Source organism: Salminus brasiliensis, chromosome 1 (genome assembly GCF_030463535.1).
Source record: "Salminus brasiliensis chromosome 1, fSalBra1.hap2, whole genome shotgun sequence".
NCBI lineage: Eukaryota > Metazoa > Chordata > Actinopteri > Characiformes > Bryconidae > Salminus > Salminus brasiliensis.
Genome location: NC_132878.1, coordinates 89,188,191 through 89,213,326, shown reverse-complemented (window position 1 = coordinate 89,213,326; position 25,136 = coordinate 89,188,191). Strand labels below are relative to the sequence as shown.

General features: G+C 41.5%; 1 protein-coding gene across 4 annotated transcripts in view; it reads left to right on the top strand.

The window, feature by feature from the left end:
- The window catches only part of zfpm2a (zinc finger protein, FOG family member 2a), a 175,301-nt gene that overhangs the window by 76,470 nt on the left and 73,695 nt on the right, over positions 1-25,136 (top strand). For all 4 annotated transcript variants that reach the window (XM_072692294.1, XM_072692293.1, XM_072692292.1 and 1 more), the window contains one exon: positions 11,752-11,876. In XM_072692294.1, coding sequence (XP_072548395.1) covers positions 11,752-11,876 — 125 coding nt within the window. The remainder of the gene's footprint in view (positions 1-11,751; positions 11,877-25,136) is intronic.

Genomic DNA, 25,136 nt, shown 5'->3' with positions numbered 1-25,136 from the left:
GTAAGTAAAGCTGAGTTGTGAACAAAAACAAACAAACAAACAAAAAGTTGAATGGCTATATTTAAATATTAAAATCATATTCCACACTCATGTAACTTAACTATACCACAGACAGTAATTACTGTCTAATTACTAAGTACTGGGCAATAATTCTTAAGATGTAATAAAGTCACAGAGTTGAAAACATACAAAATAACATACAAATGTTCATCTAAAAACCTAAAAACTAATCATTAATAGCTCATCTAAAATCTAGCTGAAAGAATCATGAATAACTTTTATAATACCATAAATTTGTCCACTGTGCTGATACTGGTGCTTTCTAGCCCAGTTCTCCTGCCATCAGACATCTGCATCAGGGCTAACACACAGTGTTTACCTGGGAAATACAAGCGTAGATTTAGACACGTTGTTTCTTATGTTTCTAAATATTATATTATTGTTTTTTTGTGCTGTGAAAAGACAATATGCTGAGTTAACACAGATGAAACCTTGGAACTCTGAATGATGATGATGATGATGATGATGCTGTGGCAGGATAAAGTGTGCGAAATCTGTTGAGAGCATGATGGTTTGTTTGTCAGTCACTTCAGTAACAGAAATATGATCCAATATTGATTAATTGTAGCTCTAATATAGATAATATGATCTCCACTTTCAAATGGCTGCTTCCAATTTATTTCAGTGTAAAGTTCAGTCCAGAGTGCCGTGTGCCACTGACTTCATACAATTATGAAACTTACTAGTCTTTACATTAGACACCCTACACTTTGCTCTGCTGGGGTCGAGTAGATGTTTCTCTTCAGTGTGAGATTGTTTCCACTCTTCCTCCTGAGCCCTGCCTCGCCTCACAAGCCAGCTAACGATTAGGAGTGTGACCTTGACCTTTCAAGACCCCACCATAGGTTTAGCCCCTCTATCGGCCTCATCTCCAGTCATTTAAAAACTCCTTCCGAAAAAGCAGGCGATTTAACCCGCCTTTTACGCTGTTCTTATCCCAACTGGATGAGAGGAGGAGAGAGGAAGAGAGAGTGAGGGGAGAGAGAGAGGAGGGTAAAAAAAATCCTTAATCCATCTTATCTGTTGACTGTCAAACTGCTGGGGCTAAGACCTCGTCACAAAAGACAACTGGGTCAGGCAAGGCAAGAGCGGTAGGATTGGACTGGAGGGAAGTTGGAGAAGCTGTAATTGGCTGGAAGGGGAGGATGGAGAGAGGCTAATGACTCACTGGGGTTCACCACAGAAAAACAACACCAGTAAATAGACCAAAAAAATACCAACAGTGCAGATGTACAGTGCCTGTCGAATATCTGAACACACCTGCTTGAATGCAGGTTTTTCTTACATTCATAAAACTACATTCCAATTTTAAAATAAAAATATTTTCATTTTAATATTTTCTAAAATTCTAAACATTTTATTTATTTAACAGAATCTGCTACACTTAAAATGATCTGTGTGGATTAAGCCTAAATTTCTACATTTCATAATTGTTTTTGTATCAGTATCAACAGATTGATACATGCAAACTATCAGATTTCGGCGTTCGCCTAAAAGTCCCATATCAAGCATGCCTATAAGTCTTTTTAAAAAGTCACTCAGCTGTCCACCTGTGAAAAAACAATGCATTAAAAGTTACAAATTATGTCAAATTGCTGTGTACATCATTAACAGTTAACTGGCTGAATAGCTGTGCTTTTTAATGCATTTGAGCCAGTCAGCTGTATTGTGAGGATTAGGATTAGTCTAACCATGTTTGATAGAAGGCCAGCATTTCTGCAGTAATTCCGTATGTGCTTAGTGTTGTACTAACTTATATGTCTGTAAAATCTTGTGTCTTCTTTTTGCTGTTTTTGACTTTAATGTTAACCTGACAGCATGATGAGTGGACCAAATGAAATGTTCTAAAATTACATGGACTATAATCTTTTTCAGTATAATCAATTTTCACTTCACTGTAACAATCGGACATGGAATACCCATGTCTAAACATTTGGTCTAAAGATTCGTGCACAGCTTTTCTGAGGAAGACAGATGCTCAGATTGTTTATACGCTGAACTCACTCGCTTAATAAAGTGTCCAAAATCATTCACTACCATGTTGAATTCTGTTCCCCATAGCAGTGCTCTGTATCTTATAGGGATTTTCGCATATAGGGATTCGGGAAGTACTCCTGCTCAATGAGCTTCTCCAACACTTCTTTGAGCTTTCATATGAGCTCATTTGGAGCTTCCACTTATACGTCTGTATCCGGGGTCAACTTCGTATCGCTGCAAATCAAAAGACACGGGCGCTCCTTTCCAATAAATCTACCCGCTATTAGTCAGTTTGCGCTGACAGGTGAGGGGAGTTATATCCCTCGTGAACACTTTGAATTTGTAACACCTCTCAGGTAGTCAGATTTGTCAGTAGGGAAAGACTGCCTGTCCTCTAGATGATGCTTCCGATAGCTCGTCTTCCTCACGCTTTCATCTTTTTTCTTTGCGCACAATCAGTCGGCATTGTGACGAGCCTCGCGAGATGAATGCTTTGGAGATTGTTGTCGAGAAGCCTTTGCTGAGGCTTTGATCGAAATGAGTTGGAGAAAAACGGACAGATTTCATATTGTCTGACGCCGTTTATTCGCTGCCTGTTGCAGATATCGTCGTACAGTCAGTTTTAGATACCTACTACTCCATGAAACCAACGCATAAATAACGTGTTGAGCTTTATACAGTGTTGGAAAGGCAACCAAAGAAGAAGAGCGAAGCAGAGCGAACACAGACCAAGGTTTACATTCACATTTACATTTACATTTAAGGCATTTGGCAGACGCTCTTATCCAGAGCGACTTACAAAAGTGCTTTGTTATTTACCCAAGAATAACCTCAGCTAGTTTGAATAGACTAAAATTCAAAGATACTCTAAGTTTAGACTCTACTAAACACAAGTCAATAAGGTGATCACTCTACTATTCACCCAAGTACTCTCAGAAGAGGTGGGTCTTCAGTCTGCGTTTGAAGACAGCGAGCGACCTGGCCGTTCGGACACCCAGGGGCACCCGTTCCACCACTTTGGTGCAGGACAGAAAAAAGCCTGGACGCTTGTCTTCCGTGGATTTTGAGGGATGGCGGGTCAAGCCGAGCCGTTCTTGAAGCTGGAAGGGTTTAGAAGGTTCTATATGAACCATCCACACAAATGTTTCTACCATTTTGACTCTTGACAACCAACAGTTTTAACACAGTCTGGTGTAATGATCTAAAGGAACAACATTTTCTAAAGAACTTTTGAAGAAGGTTACTACAGGTATTGAGCATACTTTTAGTCTACATTGTTAATGTGCATTATGACTGGTCTTTCTGCAGTTAACTTTAGCACTACTGAGCATTAAGGCAACTAGAACTAGGCTAATGCAGCTGCTGTTTTCTAGCTAATGCTTAAAGCTCAGCCTTGATGCTCGCAAGTTTATATTAGTTTATATCATTGCTGTCACAGAAAACCTTGTACCTTTAAAATGGCAGCTTTACAAGAGAGGAAAAACCTTTCAGCGGAAGTCAATGTACAAAGCTTTTTATTTTGGAGCGTTTCTATTTGTTCACTCATCATGAAATTTTCACACAATGTAAAGAACAACTGAAAGATTCACAAAAAGGAAAAAAAAAACAGCAAAAATGAGGATTCAAAGTTTTTTGTGTGATGGGGATGATATGTAAAAAATTGCCTGTTATATTTGTTTGTTCTGTTGAAACTAAAAGCAAAGGAAATGTGAAATCAAACAGAATCACAATGAGTGAAATCAAAAGGTAGATTGGACTGAATTAGTTCTGAATTGTCACTCGCCTGGGTTATTTATAATTAGACGCAAACTTGTTTGTTTGTCTACTAAGAAAGAAATTTTACTTAGGCAGAAGGCTTTATCAGAGATAGCAAGCAGAGGAGAGGGGGAGGGGACAGCAGTGGGACTGCTAGTGTATAAAGAGAGACAGAACGAGAGACAGAAAGCAAGCATGAGAGAGAGAAATCAGTAGAGAATGTGTGTATCTGTGAGAGAGGGAGAGAGAGAGACACAGAGAGAGAGAGGTAAAAAGGTCCTCCTGTGTTTTAACACAAGTGTCTGAACAGGAGATAATGGTGAGACTGTGGGATATAAATGATGCATTTGCTTCTCTCGGCCCCGATAATGGGGGTTTGGGGGAAGGGGGGGAAAGTTCATCGCTCTCTTATCAAAGCGCTCTGACATTTCTCCTTCAGCTGTAAAATTTCATATCGCATATCTCTTTCTCCAGCTCGAGACCCCTTTTGTGGAGCAATACGGCACATTCCATTTCACCCCATATGTTTCAGCTCGTATATTAATTTGGGTCCCATTTGGCACCTCTAGAAGCTTGACTGTCAATAGCGGTGAGCTCGCCAGCTGAGTTTCTACTTTCACTTAAGATTCTTTTGAATGTTGATATGGGGTGTCTCTTCCTTTTAGAGAGTGCTGGATGATATTGTCTGATATTTGTCCTTAGAGCGAAAATACTGGCCATTTTCTTGTAGCATTCATACTTTGGGCTTTAAAGGAATAAAAAAGATGTATCATTTACCCAACATTCAATCAAGCATCCAAAGTATGTTTGATTTTTGACGTGTGCTTCTTTAGTTTACAGTAAGAGACAGAGGCTAGGAAAGACTGGACTCATCAAGACTGGACCAATCTCATCTAATTTAGTAAAAGAGTGTAGATAAGAAGTATATATTTGTTTTTATAGACTCAATTAGGGCACACAATGATCGGTCTGCAGAAATAGCATCTGGATGTGTTTTGAGCATTTTGGGTGTGTATTTATGGAGTTGAGATTAGTGACAGTCTAAACTCAGTGTTTTAGTCTAGCATCTACTGCTCTAAACTAAAAAAAACAAACTTACTTAACAGATACCAGACATGTCTTAGTTGATCGACTACAGCTGGGCTAAGTGATAAGCTTGATTTTATTTAAAATATTTCTCTAAAGATTAGAATTGTTTATTCAGATTCGATACTGCTTGAAAATTCGGAAAAGAGACCCCATCACCAACCTTCTGATGTGATTAGTTTCCTACATTTTATACAGCCTCCTCCATGCCACACACCTCACTTTTTCTCCCCTCCTAAAACACATCCCTTTCATCGCTATCTCCTCTCTACTCCTGTCCTGTGGCATTATAGCATCTCTCTGTGGTGGCACCTTACCACAGTCTCTTCTGTAAACCCAGCAGAAGAGCCTGCCGTGCTGCTCTCCAACCATACCGCCATTACTGGGGGAACAAACAGATGCCGGCGTGGAGCATCTTTTTGGGGTGCTATCGGGAGGAGGATCTCCCCAAACAAAAGGGACATTCATGCCTCTGCCAAGTATCTGTGGAGAGAAGGAACAGGCCCCGGAGAGGAGCGACAGATGATGATCTTATCAAGGGTGGAGGGGAGGGACAGGGAAAAGGAGGGGTAGAGAAGAGCTTTGCTCTTTGGTCAAATTGTCAGCTGCTCCTTGCCAAGATCATGGCATTTCGGTACTGGATGATGAGAGCGGGCGAGAAGAGTGGATGGAGTGGTTTGGATCCTCACTCAGGGCCTCCCAACCCATGCAGACATAATTTGAAAATATATAACCCCTAAAATTACATGACGAACAAACCAATTAAAATGATCAATTACTTTTCTTTTCTTAAAAAAATACAAGGTTTTGTTAATAGGCAATACTAATAATGTTGCTACTGTAACAAAACCTACCTAGTTACCAACTCCAGAAAAAGCAGGTATTGATGGGACAGTGTTTTATTTAGACTGTTTCTACTGGTCCATTTAACTTGAAATATTACATGTACAAGACAAGCTGTCAACACCTAAATGATTTATGACCATCAGAACAATCGCTTTCTCCAGAACATGTTTAGTATATCATGCCTACACTCTTAAATATGAAGGTACTATTAAGGGTTCGTTGAGCGATGCTATAGCTGTTTTTTGTAAATAGAGATTGTAAAGAACCTTTTTACAGGTTTAAAGAAGTGAATTTGAAGGTTCTTCAAAAATAGCTCTCTGTTAAAACAAAACATGTTCTTCTGTGGCATTGCTCAAAGAACACTGTGCAACACCTTCATTTTTGAGAGTGTATGGCAACTCCAACAGGCAAAAAAATGAAGGCCGGCAAAAAAACGTTTTTAAATTGTAGGTTTAAACGCTCTACCGGTCAGAGTGAGCAATCTCGTCGCGACTATTTCTGACCTTAGCAATCCAGTGGCCTATGCCACATCCTTCTTCACGGGCTCATGAGCTTACAACTCCAAACATGCAGACACACACAGCTCCAACTGCACATGCTGGAAGATAAGACGCCGTTGGATGACACCACTGTTTATCCCGGCGTGTTTGACTCGGAGCATATCTGGAATAGAGATGGATGTCTGTGCAAACCAGTGGCAACCGCCAGCATCTCCCCGACCTTCCGCGATGGATCCGCGCGGATATTCTCCCGCTGTATATCTTGATCTCATTATCCACAGAGCGACAACGTCTAAACGCTGGTGGCGAACAGGATGGGGGAAGGAGGGGTTGTGTGTTGGGGGGGGTTTGGGGGTTGATTATGTGCCCCGAGGGCTGTCCATGATGCCCCGTCCCTCGGGCTCGTGCAGAATCCGCAACAGCTGGGAGGAAGCAGCTGGGACGCGAGCCTTGGAACGGCACACAGACGACTGGCAGTGGATCACTATCCAGCTCGCAACTTCAAATACCCTCCTGCCACATGCACAGCTCCACACACCCACTCACAGACACAGTCCAAGTCCATCACAGTCGCCCGGCAAGGACGCGTGAGTGTCAAGCGGAGGCTAAACAGGACCATTCAAAAGTTTAGAGTCTCTGTTTTTACAATTTAGAGAGATTTGTTGCAGATACAGTCATGTGAAAAAAACTAGGACATCCAATAAAAATCTTTTTTAACATATTTAAACATGATTTGTATTTTACCAATTTTACCAGTTTTTATTATTACCAATGTTGAGACATGGAGCTGGAGAGATTTAAACAAAAATGGGCAAGACAAAAGTGACAGCTAGACAAAAAACAGGATTACTGGAACTGTGCTTTGGGCAGATGAATCCTGAATCTGGCCCAGATGTTTTTTTTTTTAAGCAAGGTTGTCCCCCTTGCGCACCTCCTATGGAAATTGTCTTCGGTCTCTTTCTGATAGTAGGTGCTGCTGTACTTTGACATCAACTGTGACAAGAGCTACCTGTAGGTCCCAAGTTGACATTACTTCTTTATGCATTTTGTGGTCTGCTTGTCTTGTAGACTCCTCTGCATCTACAGCCTTCTCTCTGAAGGCTTTATAGAGCTCTTTAAATCTGGTCATGGATATCTTCTCCGCTCACTTCAACAATCAAGAGCAAACCAAACAAAATATCTGAGGTTTAAATAAGACAGGCTCCTCCAAAATCCTCTCTAACCATGTTCTAATCATCCGCACCTCTCAGTATTGATCAAATGCCCAGATGTTTAAATATGTTAAAAAAACAAAGCTTTTTTATAAGATGTCCTAATTTGTTTACGTGACTGTACATGTGACGAGTGACAGGATTGTAATATAATAATCCTTTAAGTTATTTAGTAGGAAGCTTTTTAAGTGTTTCCAGAAAATAAAAGATTCTGAAATAATTGCTGGCTAAAATAACAACAATAACTTATAAGACTAATAAGTGATTCCAAACTTTTGAATGGTAGTGTATGTGTGTTTGCATGTTTGTATGTGTGTGGGAGTGTGTGTGGCAAAAGGCCACAAGGCCTTATCGGAGTGGGAACAGGACACATCAAGCAGCTGAGGGCTAGTGCAGTCCCAGCCTGCCTGTGATGTGGGCCAGCTGTGCTCTGCCGCTTAATTATGTCCCTTTAATGAGCTTCCCCACCTTCTGACAGGCCAGCAGGGCCATGGCAGGCTTCAGAGAGACCTGCTCACCGTGGAGGCCCTTCCCTCCTAAATCTCCCAGACCACCACACTGCTTCTTAATGTGTAGCCTAGGCCTCGCAGTCAGGAAATAGCAGAGCAGTTATACTCAGAGATAAGGATTATACATATCTCACATTTAGAATATACAGTATGTTAAGAATGTAAATGATATGAGTATAAACGTATATGAATATTATTCATTGACATTCCTCAGCATGTTTTATGTCATAGATTTCCAAAGAAACAGTGATTCCAAGGCAGAGTCTGATCATATTCTGTATGTAGATTAATTTCTCAAAAAAAACAAAAAAAAACAACCAATACTGCGAGAGCCTGTTTTATACTAGAAACAGTTTTATAGCAGAAACCAGTTATTCTTTACCAGTCATTTCAGGACTGTTCACATCAACCAATCAGTCAATCCATCAAACCATCATGTCAAAATGCTGTTGTTTTAGTGTGTGTATTGTTGATATTATACATTATCCATATCAGGGCAAATATTAGCACTTCTGTACAGTGTCAGTAGCAGCAATGGAGACCAAAGATACCTTGAGGTGTAGCCTTAATGTATATATATACATATAAATTAACCATATATATATATATATATATATATATATATATATATATATATATATACACACTATACTATAAAATAAACATGCATATATAGTATATAAAACTCTTTTTGATGTAAGCAATATGTTAACACTGTGTCATTATTTTATGCTTGAGATCATCAGTAGCAAAAATGCCCTCTGCAAAATCTGTAAAGCCAGTATTTCATGAGGTGACTGACCTGAAAAGGCTGTGACTTAGTTACAACAGCATATACAGATCAGACAGAACAAACATTTTGCATGGGAATTTTTTTTTGCCAAAGTTGGACAGTGAATGGTGTTAAACAAATTCACTTATTGAAGCATAGTTCATGTTTTTATACACAGACATTTACTTAAATATTAAACTGCTTTTTATTTTTTCATGGCTCTGATATGTAAAGTTATTTAACCAGTAAATCTCATTCATTTATGCTTATTATTTTCTATGTTATTTGTGGCAGAGAACACTGCCTTTACCAAAATAAAGTGAGCGAAAAATATAACGATATAAATTTCAGGACTTATAGGGACTTATAGAGACGTTCCTTAGAGTTGGTCCCAGTATCTGTACTCTGCTTTGACAAGTGCTTGAGGATCAGGTATTGCTGTCCATGTATTATGTAAATGCATGATGTGAGTGTGAAGAACCTTGTAAAAGTGTAAATAAAAATCATTGTAAAAGGTTCTTCACACTTACATCTCTTTAAAGTATGGTTCTTTAGGGAACCACTGAAGGATTGTTAAATAAGTCCTTTGTAGCACCTTTTCATTTGCAGATCATTACCCTAAACCTTTTGTTTTTTTACAAATGCATTTATTGTTAGTGCCTGCAAAAGATCCAAGAAGCAAAATCCAGCCAGACTTTTGCTTTCTGTTGGTGTGGATATAAAACATGACCTGTTTTGCTGGGTTACATGTGCTCATCGTCTTATTTGCACAGGTACCACACGGAGAGCAGGTTTAGTTGATATACAGTGATGAAAAAAAGACAGCCGCAGTTCTTATCTGACCTGTTGCATTCATGCCATTATAGAGGTGGCCGTGATATTTAGCAAACAAGTCACCTGATGATGTTTTCGCGTGGGCAGGAGAACGCTGGAGAATTTCCATACCGACAGACCAGCAAGGCAGAATGTCGCTGATACATGCCTGATATTTAGCGAAGGAAAATGCGCTTGAATAGGTCGTTAGAAAGTTCAGCCCTCGCGTCGATCTTTCAACCTAGCAGAGGGCGACTGAGCTGAGCGCAGAGCCAGATGGTGTGGTGTTTATTCTTATTCTGATCTTAGAGCGTGGTGCACTTTCTAAGACAGTGTTTCTCAAGTCCTGGGGTCCTCCCTGCAGTCTTGTGTTTTCCCTGCTTAAAAACACCAGAGTTCTATCATCAGCTAATTATCAACCTCCATTTGCAGTGCATTCAGTGTGAGCTACCCACACGGATGTTGCACACAAACAACTGACAAAGACATGATTACAAGTGGCGAACTTGGGCCTGTTACCCGAATTTACAAATTGGGAAGTATTTGGAGCCAATACGTCCTCCTACACCACAAGAACACTGCACACCAAGCTGGCAAACAGTGCACAGAGTTAGGAAAATATTAACAGCAAGCATTTCTGCCTGGCTTTCATTGCCTTGTAGTGCCTTATTTCGCAGTGATACATTTTTACTGTTGCTGGAGACCAGAGGTGCCCAAACATTTTGTCTCGGGAAGCCAAAATTCAATGAGTGCTGTGGGCCAGGGGCCAAAAAGACAAAAATACAAAACAAAAAAACAAACAAACCCACAAATAAAGAAGATAGGTAGGTTTCAAACTGAGTTTCTGATAGATTACTCATATATTTTATAACTCTTCATGCAAAACCTTTCCAAAAATGCAATATTAAAAATAATAATAATAATAAAATAATTTTGGCAGCCCTGTAGACCAAACCAAATGAGACAAATGATTAAACAAAGTTCATCCAAACACAATTTGGAATCATGTTGCCTCAGGGGGAACACTCAATGGTTCTACGAGGGACGCCATAGAAGAGCCATGTTTGTAATAGAGATGTTCGAGTGTGAAGAACTTTTACATTAAGCGATGTTTCTCTAGACCTTCACATAGGTTCTTCATACTTGATCATCTCTTTACAGACATGGTTCTTTATTGAACCATGACATCGCCCAAAGAAGAGCATTTTTCATTTTAAGAGTGTAGGTGAGAGAAAATGCAGAAAATGATATGTGCAGTTGGACACATGCAGGTGATCTGGAATTAAGCACTAGGTTTTAAGGTCCAGAGTTGGCTACAGTTGTTCGACAGCAGTCTGTCTTTGTTGTTGCATGGTTTAACAGTACCTACCATATTCAGTGCTTGAGTCCAAGACCTGAGAGCAGCTGCTCGTAAAGAGGTGGCGCGTGATTACAAGCAACATGCTGCTAGCTGCACTCCAGCACAGCCAGACAGGACGCTCACAGGGAGATGGAGCAGATAGCACTTGAGTTCTAAGGGCCTAAATCCTCTATCGTCATAGGTCCGCTCTGCCTCTGCCACTTCCAATCCCCACGACTTCTGGCCCGGAAGCATGCACTTGAGATGTGTGTGTGTGTGTGTGTGTGTGTGTGTGTACCCCCCTCCCCTTCCTTTCCCCCAACACACACACACATACACTCACACACAAACACACATAGACACAAGAAAGAGGACCCAGGAGCAGGCAGTCTGTTATCATAACCGTTTGATTAATCACTGTCCTAAAAAAGTACACTAAATCTGACTGATAAGATAGCGGTGTTTGGGGAGCTAGCAGAGCGCTAGCAGTGCTACACTGCGACACAGCTAATTAAGGCCGAGCTCAGAGCAGCGCTAACAAGAGGCCTCGGCCCCTTCCTGGAAAAACAGAAATAGATCCCATACGGCTGGCCAGAAAGCCTGTAATGTCTCAGCGAGACATTTTATCGGCGATGGGAAGGCACTCTTTCAGGAAAGGTTAGTGGCCCGCCAGTTTGACACAGTCCATCTGATGAAGAATGACTGTGAGAACAGGTGCCCGTGGTGTGGAGTCTTCCCCAATGCAAACACATTGTCCCTCACATGGCCAGGCACAGCTTGTAATTGTCTTAACTGTCATATATTTGGAATTATCAAGTGTTTTCTTAATGCAGAATCGTTGTATTAGTCTGAAAGTAACCCAAGCCCCTGCTCTGTCTCACAGGAGAACTAGATCTGCTGAACAAAGATGGCGAGCGACGGATTCACAGCCGCCAGCAGCTTCCTGTAGGGACCACGTGGGGGCCGTTCGACGGCAAGATCGAGATGAGCACCGACACGACTGGCCTGGTATGTTCAGGTTCTTCTCCTTCCATTCTGACTTTACAGAAGAGTTCATATGAATTGCTGTATGTATGAGCGATTTAATAGTACTGTTGCATGAATGAGGTTGCAAGAAAGAGGTCCTGCCAAACTAAAGAATTAGACCATCACAACACTTCTTTAGACATCTTTATGGTACACTATATAGACATCTGGGACATCTTACCATTTGGACATCTGGGACATCTTACTATTTACTGTTTCTTCTAAAATGGGTATTCGGAAAAGAGTTTATCCTGCTTTTGTTGGAGTGATCTCCTGTCTCTGCTGTCCAGGAAGGGCTTTCAACAAGACTTTGTAAAATTACTGTGAGAATTTGATTGCATTTAGCAACAAGAGCATCATTGAGGTCAGGATGTTGGATGATCACCACCACACCTCATCCCCAACTCCCCAACTTCTCCCAAAAGTACTGGATGGAGCACCATCATTCCATAGACCACAGTTCCACTGCTCCACAGCTCAATGCTGGGGGGCTTTATACCCCTCTAGCCCACACCTGGCATTAGGCATGGTGCCAAAAAGGTCATGTTTACTTGCTCCATAGAGTCCAATTCTATTGGCAATACTTCTCCACAGGGACTAGACAAGCTGCATGTGTGCATTTCTACCTTTGTGCAGCTTAAAGTATCTGAATGCATCCATTAGGATGATGTGCACAAACATTTGGACATATAGTGTTTGTATGATTAGTTAGAACAGGCACAATGCACAGGAAACATTATGGACATTATGGACATTTTTAACTTTTTTCATTGCTACATCTATACTGCACATCGCTGCATTCAGTTAAACGTGACAGTATTTTACCTTTTTCAAATTAAAAAAATATATATTTTCACCTTAGCCAGCTGTGCCACATGGGGCTTCATTTAAACTCTCTTTTTAATGAAACATTCAGTTAGTGTTCTCTAAGTTCTGCAGATATCCACCGTCAGAAACTCTCATATTGTATACTCGTTCACCAACATCCACCCCAGCCCGAATTAATAAGCTTTAGTATTAGTTTAGTATTAATTTAGCTTTTAGTATTTGTGTAAATACCTACAAATATGCAATTGTGAGATTTCATTGTGGTACTTGTGGCTTTCAAATGGCAGTCATGTTAATCGTCAAGACCAGGTCAGCTTTCCTCGAAGTCTCTTAATTTCCATTTCTGCTTTCCAGAAGGTTCCCCATACGAGTACATCTGAGCTGTCTGTGCCCATTTTAATGAAGTGAGAAAGAAAGGGAAAAAACCTCCCATGACATTCAAACACAAACCAAACTCATCGCTTTGACTGTTCCAGAGTCAAATTGGCCTCCAACAGAAGCCTTTGAAGTGCATCCATTTTAACCATTTAATCTGCATATTTTATGACTAAATGCTTTAATTGGTGGATTTTGAGTGGAGTCCAGGCCACGATTGAATGGAGTTACGATCTGTTATAGTTGATGGTATTCTCAGGCCAGCTCCACATCAATCAACCAGCTCCACATGTTTAAAGGGCAGTCACTTATAAGTTGTCTTGAGAGAGAGAGAAAGAACATGTTGACCTGGCTGCTCTGGAAGAAAGAGGAGTCCTTTAGGGTTTAACATTCCATTTTGAACATGGATTAATTAAGAAATACTTATTAAAAATTGTAACGAATCTCATATTTATCCTGTTAAAAACATAAGGAACAGTCCGTGCGGAGTTTGGACTCGAAGGCGCTGTTCTCGGGGATTACTTCATTAAATCATTTCCCCTAACCCTTTTTTCAATAGGACTCTGGAAAGGACTTTAAAAATACTATAATTCAGATCATTTTGGGACATTTTTTCATATGGATTTCATAAGGCACTTCTACAAAGAACACTTTTGTGCCCATCACCTGCATTAATGTTTTACAGATTATACAGATAGTATACAGACATCAGCCACTCATTCCTCCAAAAAGAAAAGAAAATACAAGTAAGCAAACAAATAAAAACAACCTCTTAGTAACACGCTGAGTAAGCTGACTTGTGAATGAGGCTGGATTGCTTTAACAATGAAGAGGCAGGTAATCTGTAGTCCTGAATAATGAATCAGGGTGAGTAACAGCCAGCCTCAGTCTGTACGAGGTGTATTTCAGACAAATAACCGACTCACTATCTGTCTGTACAGTTGGAAGAGTGCTATTTTAGCCCAACTCCAATATTATATTATTACATTACCTCATAATAATGACATCTGAATAGACATATTTTGGCATTAAATTGAGGCTAGACTAAGTTAAGTTATGGTGACAGAAGTATAAAGCTCAGGTTTTATACCCTAATGTCTGACTCATCAGCGTTTGTGATCATGTGTTAACATTTATAACTCATAACTCATCAAGTTAATACGGAATGTCATTGACGAGATGCTGACATGGAGTCATTTGGACCCATCAGATGCCTATTCAACCCCATAACACTCCAGGGCTTCTTACACACTAAGGTGTATTATTTGGTAACTGCAGGGACTTCTGTACAAAGTTTGTAATAACACTTCTGGCCTGCCAGCTGGTCATACACTGTTTAAGGGGGTAATAAAACAGCTACTATAGGTGTTAATCTGTACAACGTGATGAGCTCCAGCTGGCTTATTTATACATTTCAATGAATAATAGTTAAGAAAAGATAGTAAGTCCAACATATTAAAAATATATGTGTTTTTGGACCGTGAAGTAAGAAACCTGTAGAGTGAGAATGAAGGAATGTGTGCTTGGATCAAAGTCAAGCTCCAGACATTGGTACCCTGAATAAGTGTTGTATTAGTGGCTCATGGCTGAATGATGAAGAGAGATATAGAGAGAAAAAGATTCTGATGAGTATCAATTTGACCCCCCGTCGAAAGACAGCTAGATGTTCTTCCACCTCATCATCAGAAATCATCTTTTTTTTTTTCAGTGATGGTGACTCTTCAACGCTGTTGGATCTTTTTCTCTGTCAGATTTCCAAACTGTTCAGTGGACCATCTGACCTCGTCCAGTTTGGAAAGTTGACCCGCTGAGGTAGCAGGCTTATATCAGCTTGCCCTGGGGTATTACTGATCTATGGTTTCATTATTATGAGAGCGGCGGTTCACAAACCATGGCCTTACTGTCTTTTTTGGCCTAATAGGTTCTTTTAATAATCTGAATGGGATTACTCTGTATCGTCTATGTGAAGATGAGAGGTCACAGGTTCAGTTTGAATGGACTGCACCCCGTGTTATTGAGGGTTAGCGGGTTTTGGGCTAAAGTAGCCCACCAGTAGGACTCACAGTGTGGGCAGAGTGATGGATGAGAAAGTGGGCTCTGGGTTAGGGGGAGCTGCAGCAAGTAAAGTGGATTGATAGAGCCCCCCCAGGCATGATGGAATCAGAGTGAGAGAGAGCGAGAGAGAATGAGAGCGAGAAAGAAGAGAGAGAAAAGGAGGTTGATCTGGGCATCTGCAGGCCAGAGATAGGGTCACATGATGAGCCTTTATCAGTGCGAAGGGCAGATTTCACAGCTGATGGACTGACCGGGGAAGTCATTGAAGACCAGGGGGGGCCACTGGGAGTTTGCAATAGCCTGAGATGGTGCCACGCTCTGCTGAGAACCGCATGAGTGTGTGTTTCTGAGTGTGTGTTCGAGTGTGTGTGTTTACACGCGACAAAATACAGACGCCTTAGTCTGGATGCCATCCACCATTCCATTCAAACGATTCATCCAAATGATTTACGACTCAGTGAGTCATCTCTCACAAAAGTCCTAGCTATTGATTTAATACAGTGAAGTGGTTGCTCCAAAGCTGTTAGAACAGTGAATCATTTTGACTGCAGCGCCGTGCTTCATACAGTGGCAGGCCTGGGGGAAAAACAGTGTTTCTGCTTCTAGCCCAACCCTCTATACTCCTTGTCATGCCATGTTTAATACTTAGAAGTAGAGCTCAAACAGTATCATTTAATAAGGACGTCTGTGGCAATAAAGAATCAGTGTTATAACATTCAATAAAAATGTGTGGATATGGGGATTTTGGCTCATACTTTCTTGCAAAAAGGGGGGTGGGGCTATAAGGGCCATGGCAAAACTTTAAGATTAAACCTTTTAGAGGTAGTCCATTGATTCTGTGGATTTTGAGGTGTGTTTATGATCAGTATCTTCAGCTTTTCTGCAGACTTTGTGATGTTTGCCTTCAGATTTGCTGCTATTCACTTGAGTCCATTCACCTCTCTACCAGTGAAATGCTTCCCGAGCCACTGGCTGCTACACAAACCTAAAGCATGATTTCTCCACACCTCCACGACAGAAATCCTAATATACATATAATTTATATATATAATTATAATAATAATAATTAAATATATATAATTTGCCCATATCTGACATAAAGTTTTATTTGAACTACGTCAAGCCACAGGACTCGTTTCCAAAATACACCAGGCCTGTTGGGATGTTCTTGTGAATACTGGTCAGGATGCAAGGAAAGGGTTTCTTATGATGACTGTGTTCCATTTTAATGTAGATGTCGCTGCACAGTAGAACAGTGCACCACCACTCCAGAGTGCTAATATGTTTTAGATTTTCCTAAAGGTGCATCACCTGGCCTCTGCTAACAGCGACAGAGATCAAGACATAGTCCTAAGAAGCTAATTAAGGTCTGAGTACTTGGTAAAAGTTATCTGAAAGCTCAGATCTCTTGAGGTGCCCTAACTTTTGCCCAACGTAGTGCTCCTTTCCTAACTAATCATGGGGCTACTTTTTACTAATCATACCTGTCCCTATACAATGTTTCATCTTTATCTTTATGCTTTTTATACACATTACATTTTCTGTAGTTGTAAATAATTTGCAAATATAAAATTATATTTTTTTAATTGCAAACTTACTCATCCATAAAAAATATTTAATTTATTGTAAAAGCTATGTAATATAATGTAACTTTACATGGATTCTTGCACACGCAAAAACTATATATTTTTTTTATCTTTAAATGTATTTTTATTATGTTAAATTTAGAACTTCTAAAATGATCATACTATTTCTTGACCTTTGTATTTTTATTGTGGCAACTGAGTGTAAGTTAAACAAAGGATATTGGATTACTAATGAACTTAAAAATCACTGATAGATATTTGTTGTTAAGCCCTACTTAGAATTCTAGAGTTTGCTCTACATAGTTATATAATAACACGACTTTGAGTGTTAAATATACATTCTGTATCAATAGGTAGAAATGACTTCCTTTATTGCCAAACAAAACAAGAGTTCAGGTATGAAACCATTCACATTTCTTCTGCTTATAACTCTGAACATTTTATTGATTGAAGGTTTAAAATCTCCACTTTTGACAGACCTTTACTTTACTTTTCAGTGAGCTACGAGTGAGAAGTTGTTCATGGAGAATTACATCACTGTTTTGTTATTACTGGCAATAACTGTGACTTTGAAGCTTTCTGCAGTTCCATCTACATTAGTGCAGCCGGCAAAGCTTTTGATTGGAAAAACACAGTTGTAGGGCAGAGAATTTGGAATATAGGACTTACAAAAATGTGATATTTTGCCTGTTCAGCACCCCTCAGAGTCCCCTGGGCAGGCCTTATTTTCACTTCAGCACTAGACTTCATCTTCCGCTCCCTGCGTAGGTGTGTGAGAGTGTGTGGGCTGGACCGGCTGCATCTCTCTTCTCTTCTCATCCTCTCTCTCTCTCACTTCCTGCAGATCAATCAGGCCATTAGAGCCCAATTACCCAGCAGGTCTTGTACAGGTGAGCGACAAGCTCACTCCCCCTCACACACACACACACACACCTCCCAAATTAACACAAATTAATGATGACACTCGGACATAAATGTCTGCCATGCGGTGGCCGGCCTGCTGGGTCGAAGTTATTGAGTAGCAGGTGTCTCCATCACGGTAATTACCGGGCCTGGACTCAGCCCTTATGGCGGCCTATGGCTCCGGCTCTCCTGCTCTTGCCCGTTGCCCAGTGTCCATTTTAAGTGTTCGTAATTGATTTGGAAGCTGTCTAATAATGGACCCCAGATTCATGCGTATGTGGGGTGAGGGGGGGGGCGGGCGCTTCCAAGATGGCTGTTAGCATGGCTTTCTGTTCATTGCTGGGCTAATGAACGGGCGTTAATTACAGGAGTAAGTATCCAGTTGGAGTGAAAGCATGGAAGCTATGTTTTTAATCCAGCTTTCAGAAAAATGTATATCATTCATCTGGCAAAAAAAAATGTAATTTGCACAAATTTTCCCTTTCCTGAATAAGTCCATCAGTCACTACATGGACAAAAGTATTGGGACACCTCTTAATCATTGAATTCAGGTGTTTCATTCTGTCCCATTATCAGAACTGTATCGTACTGGTCTGTATAGTGTATGTTCAGTTGTTCAGTTTAGCACCCTATAAGCTATATATCCAGTATTTAATGGATGTATTACTAATCCTGTTTATAATTGTAGCTATAAAATGGACAGAAATTGGATTTGTTTTTAGCTGATGTTTTAGCTGTTTTATAAATAAAAGTATCCAGATCAGAGCTGCCCAAAGTGTGGGCCAAAGTTGGCCTATTAAAAACTAAACTTACAAAATGTTTGATTTGGCTCACTAGAAAGCCACACAATCCCCACCCCTTTATCCAATCAACACACACAATTATTTTTCTTACATAGCCATAGATAGTCTTGTTTTCTTTTTAATGATATATATTTTAACTTTAGTTCGTTTCAGTGAGTATTTAAGTAAGTATGGTATGGTTTATTTTTTGATCTTTGGCCAACATCGCACCCACGACAAACTGGGAATCGCTGATCAGGAAGAAAATAAGTGTCAGGAACCACATGTTTATCATTCATTTACAGTATTATGGACTCCTTATTGACTTTTGTTTAGTAGTGTCTAAGCTTAAAAGTATCTTTGAATTTTTAGTCTATTCAAACTAGCTGAGGTTATTCTTGAGTAAACAGTGAAGCTCTTTTTTAAGTCGCTCTGGATAGGAGAGTCTGTTAAACGCTGTAAATGTAAATGTAATTTGGAAGCTGTGTTGTAATTGATCCCCGTATTCGTATGGTGAGGGCTTTTTTAGAATTTTGACGCAGTGCTGGGCTGATTGGACATCAATTACAGGACTTATCCAGGAATATCCAGTTGGAGTGAAAGTATAAAAACTATTCGGAAAACGTAATACCAATTTGAAAACAACTAATAAACAGTTGTGAACAAAACAAATAAAAAAGATTTATTCAAATTTACCCCTGCTCCAAAACTAGTTAATTAGTGATGAAACGCTTAGTTATTTCATTTAGTACCAGAGATATAGGGTGAATCCAGCTAATTAATCATGAAATTGTATAATCCAGTAATTAGAATCATGCCTTGAATCAGACTTGCTTATGCAGTTTCTCACAATGCTGTTTTGGTCCACCACAAATATCTCAAATGTTTGGACACTTGGGAAAGTGTCAAAGTCTGTTTTCACTGAACTATCCCTTTAACTGTGTATGTCTGACCGGTATATGCTCCCAGCTGTTTTCCTCGTCTGCAATAGGACACTTCCTAGACTGTAGACGGCAGTAAAACCCACCTCTGTCAGTCTGTAGCTGTGGAGCATATTACCTGCTTGGGGTGCTCAAGACTGGAAAAATGACAAGATGCTGTCTTCATTTACAGAGAAAGGGAGTGTGACACACAGAAGGAAAGAGAGAGCGAGAGAGAGAGAGAGAGAGAGCAAAGTGAAGGTTTTTATTCTGTAATTTAGCGGGAGGTTAGGTGCGGAGGGCCCAGTGTAGCGAAGGAACAGGGAGGAATTCTTCAAGCTGTCAGTCCTCTGTTTATCACCTCCCTCTCTCCTCCCATCTCCCTCCAACAGGCTCATTGTTCGTGGCCCAAAACTTGAACAAGTGGCAGCGTGGCCTGCTTTATATTTCTTCTTCTTCTGTTTTTTTCCCTCCTGCACCCAAAATTATATTTTTCTTCTTGTCATTACTTCATTAATCAAGGAGCGAGGGCCTTCTGAAAAATGTTTTGTTTTGGAGGCTGCAATCTGTTTTTGTAGGAGTGTGGGGATGTGTGTGTGGGGATGTGTATGTGTGTGTGTGTGTGTGTGTGTGTGATATAGAGTGTGTGTTTGTGAGTGTGTGTGTTGTTAATCTGTGCCCGTGGCAGGTTTCCCCTCCGAAACGCAGCTCTAAGCAGCGGTATCGCACGCCTATTGTTGTAGCCTCTGTCATAGCAAGGAGAGCCTGATGCAGGGCCTGGACTGGCCTGATAAGGAAAGAGGATTCAACATGGCTGGAAAGGAGAATCAGTGGGACTTGAGAGTGGAGTATGGATGGAGCACACACACACACACACACTCTGAAATGCATGCACACACACATACGCACACATACTCTTTCGAAACATCATTCTCATGTGCACACATGCATAACCAATTATTGACAGTTACATCTAATTATATATGCAAGCATTATTTTTATACTCCCAACCGAGGGAATATCAGAGCAGAGACAAGAAGCAGCATCTTTCGATTTCGCAAGCATCACTAAATCTGCCTTATTTCGTGACATTTTTTACATAATTCCATCAGCTTGACTTTATTTATCAAGCTGGACATCTTCCCCCGTCAGTAGCTGGTAATGTGGTCTGGTATCAGGCAGTAACAGGATTTTAATTCCGTGTTGGGCACACAAATGATTTTGGCACCCCGAATGTGGCTTTATCTAATGAAATAATAGGCCCAAATTTTAGGCGGGGAACCAATTTGTGATTGCATGCACCAATTACTTTGTTGGGCTTTTACCCAGTCGCCAGGCTGGGGCCGTCTCTAATGGCTCAAATGGTAATGATCTGGCTTTTTGTCGGAACCTCTGCTATTCACTTCATTGTCAGCCTAAACTCTAGCATGGGCAATTAAATGAAGCTCATCACCGAACCGCAAGCTCGGTGTCAATTTTAGACCCAAAGCCGCCCACCCTCGCCTCACCGAAAACCACATGCACCAAGACCTCTTTAGAAGACCTTCAGGATGAGCTTTCCCATCTCCCATCTCCTCTAATTCCCCAATGAAAGCTTGACAATCCACTGCCGGAGGGGTATGGAAGTGTAAGGGTCGCCACCCCACAAAGGAGGGGTGTTTGCGGTAGATTGTTCTTTTCCTTTTTTTTCCTCCAGAGTCACGTCTGAAGGCCCACCCTTCACAACTCCCATTCAGACGACAGGGGTGTGTTCATCACACTGCTTGCGCACACAGCGTTTCCCAGGGCTACAGATGAGTAGCGCTTAGATAATACATGGTCGACTTCATCTACAAGTGAACCTGACATTCAGCCCCCCTCTCTCTTCATCTCTGTGCAAGTCAGACAGGCAAACAGATACGGCGGCAGCGACGATAAGCAGAACCGCATTGTGACTCAAGTGACGGCTACGTAGCTTGGCACAATCGTGGGAAATGGCACCATCGTGGCGGCAAACGAAGTTTAGGAATAGCATTTGCGGCAAAAATCAAGGTAGCATGTGATAAGATCTTTCTCTCTGTCCCTGGTTTATGTTTTTCTTTCTGTTTAGGGACCCAGTATTTGGCAAGTTCCCTCAGTAGTTTGGTAGTCGGCCTTTCCTCTTCCTCGAAAGCTGTCAGGGGAAAAGGAATGCAAGTAGGAGAAAGCTGGTACCCAGGAGAAGGCTGTTAGCTGGTACCCAAATTCATAAAGGAACATTATCCAATTCATCAGAAAAGCAGCCGAGGAGCTTGTGAGGTCAAGCTGAACACAAGTAAGAAAACAACCAGTCAGATATTGAACACACTGGTAAAAGTAACAGAACAGGGCCTGTTTACATGGAGAGTTCAGGCAGGTCCCAGGGAAATGGCATTGAGATGGTTCTCCAGAGTGTTCTGGGCTAAGACCAGGACAGTAATGTTTAGAGGTGTTTCCCATCAGGGAATAGCTGGTAAGATGTCTCTGGAACAGAATGATCTCCTGCAGTGCTGGACAGGGCCCGCGAGATTGAGAGAAATCTCTGAGGGGTCCGAGATACATTCACAAGCACATGGTTCTCCAGGATTCTCCAAAGAGCATGTCTCCTGGCATTATGCTTGGGAAAAAAAGACAGAAGTGTCTTTAATTAACTCCTCAATTTAACCTTAGTAATGTAGAAGTGACCGGGATACGAATACATGCAACAGCTTCCTAGGTGGGCTTCTGAAAATGGAACGTTTGGTGATCTTCCTGATATTAGCCTAATACGGTTTAATCACAACAGCATCAGCGGAACTATGCACTGCATCATCATCTCTCTCAGTTTGCATAAGAGGATCTTGGCAAAGGTGTGGCCAAACACCAATAAACTCCACGGCAAACATAGTGGAGTGTGATTGAGAGGGGTATGAGCGGCACCAGCTGCTTTGCCATCTGTCACTGTCAAGGCTCCCGTACAGGACACTGAAGCAACTTCCTTGAAAAGCGGTCGAGATAATCCGCAATTGTTCTTGTTTGCGAATGGTGACCCCCTCCCCCATTGGAATTCCAAATTACGCCGTGCGAATGAGTTAATTGGTAGCGAAGTGTGTGAAGTATGCGAGATCGCTGGCTGACCCACTCCACACACGGACACACATTTTGAAGTAAAGATGACTGTCTGCAGCGCTGTAATCTTGGCAGTCTGTTTTGAACGCTTGATACAGTTAACATGAAAACTTCAACGTTTCACAGTCTTTTGGCTTTGCGACTTTGTTTTTGTCGATTTTGGGCACACGCGCTTGACATCAGTGCTGTTAACTCGGTGCTCCTCAGCCATATTAGAATTTAAGCTTGTTTTGAATGCAGTGCATTCCTCAAAACATGACTCATTTCCCTGCCTCAGATCTGACACTTCAATCTCTCGGTGTCCCACTGTGTCATGTTGGCCGAGACATCAAAACTTTCACCTCAGTATCATTCCAAGCGAGAGGGTGGCCCCTCCACCCCACACCCCTTATGCTCTGGCCCCTGACAAGCGTCCCTGAAGCCCAAAAACTCATCGCATCGCAGCCTCCCCCAAAACTCCCGGTCATCCATCCGCTCTCTCCTTTCCGTGGATGCCAATGCGCCTCTCATCCCGCCACTCCAGATGGAGAAACAGCACCAAATGAAAGTATTCAGTGCGAAAATCATTGGTAACGTTTTTTTTTGTTTTTTTGTTTTTTGCTCCTCGCGGCGGTCATCTGGTGCGCTATCACAGACGGTTTCTCTCGTGAGATAAAAACGTTCGATAGGGGCCGGAGAAAGCGGACGTCTGCACAGCGTCTGGCCGCCTGTCCCGGTGGTCTAGCACATTAAGGGCACGTCTGCGAGGCTGTCAAAACAGGAATATTAGACCACGGGGGTCGCCGGTAAACTAATTGAGTAACAAAGAGCATATCCAGCCCTGGAAGTCCTTCCTTCAGCGGCCGGCGTGCTGAGACTCACCGATAAGGGAGTTCACGTCTAATGCATTCAAAAGGGGGCGAGTTCGCCCTCTTTATCTTTCAGCCTTACCTCCGAGTAAATATTGCTGCTCTTTAGAGTGGATTTGCGAAGACCCCATCGCTCAAAAGTGCAGCCTTAAAAATCAAGACCTGCTCGAACGGCGCACCTCCAGCGCAGCCCTCTTGCGAGATTATGCAAATGGCCGCTTCTTCCATAAAGGTGGAAGGGTTCACGTCCAGCCTCATCTTGAGCATTGTTAAGTAATTTCCTCGCCCTTTCTCTGGACTTCACCTGAGCACAATTTTGCAGCGTTTTAATAACCCCTTCTGAGGAGTTCTAATGTCTGCGCAATGCTCGTTCAGAAAAGATCTTCAAGAAAAGTCAAAGTCGTCAGGCCTTTACACATCAAACATGCCAGGAATAACTGAACGTGAAAATTACTTGGAAATGTGAAATTGTGCTCACTGGATGTGGTGTAATTTATGTGGTGTGATGGTTTAGGTTAGAGTATAATGTCTAAAATACAAGAACATGATGATGAGATCCTTAAAACAAAAAGAAGGGGGTGTTTGTAGATGCTTTATTGACCTATAACATGCATTCAACTAAATGTGGTTCTAAACCCAACCACATAGTCACATGACCTCTACACGAGGCTCAGGTGAAAAAGCCTAAATTGAGTAGCATACTTCTGTTCTGGAAGCTAAGGACCACAGTGTTTCTTCACCTCGTTTCAGTTTAGAGCTTTATATCGGCTGCTTTTGGATTGTTGACACAGGCAGTTTAAGTTGTTTAGTGGTGGCTGCCACCGTTGGGTGTTTGAGCAAGGCTGGACCTTGCTGAGCCTGGGCTTAATACCCAGGGTTCGATACCCAGGCTCATCAAGCTACCACTGTTGGGTCTTTAAGCAATGCCCTGAACCTTCTCTGCTCTCCGGGCTGCCCAATGCTCCAGGAATATGTGCTCACTATCACTGTGTGTGTTTGCTCACTAGTGTGTGTGTGTGTTCACGGCACGGATTGATAAGGCAGATAAAGAGGAAATTTCATGTGTCCAACACATATGGTAAACATGGTTGTCTCTTGTCTCTCTTGTTTTTGGAGACGTTAACCAACAACCTATCAAACTACAGAGAGCCAGCGGACCCAGATCACCAACTGTACTCTTAAAACTGTAGGTGCTTCAAAGGGTTTCTGAAGCAGTTCTATAGAAGATCCACGTTTGTAAAAGAGATGTATGAGTATGAAGAGGCTTTTCATCAGGTTGGTTCTTTAAACCTTTAAAAGGTTCTTCACACTGACACATCTCTTCTACAAGTTATTTTATGGTGCTTTTATGGCATTGCATTTTAAGAGTGTACCAGTGATTCTTAGTTTTCTTTAGGCCAGGGTCAAAATTAAACTGGCAAAAAAAAAAAAATAGCAACTTTTCATTAAAATAAACCGATCTTAACCTTTATTGGAAGTCATTTTGGAGCATTTCAATGGTTTATGTCTGACACTGATGATATACAGTTATACATTTATTTATTAGGCATCCAAATAAGTTGTGCAGATTTGGAATGCTGCAAGTAATGTGCTTCTGCAGAATGTGTAGTATGTGTAGATTTGCCTCTTGTGGTGGGTTCGTGTTGGCACAGGGTTTAATTCTAAAATCTGCTGGCTGGTCAGATGCCACCTGCCTTTCCGCTCCCTCCAGGCACGGATATACTCGTCCAGGTTAACAGGACTTTGAGGGAGCGCCCTATTATGGGTCCCCCATTGGTGCCTCTTGCTGCGGGAGGTGACCGCGAGGCGCGTGCGAAGATCAAACGAACCGGCGATTGGA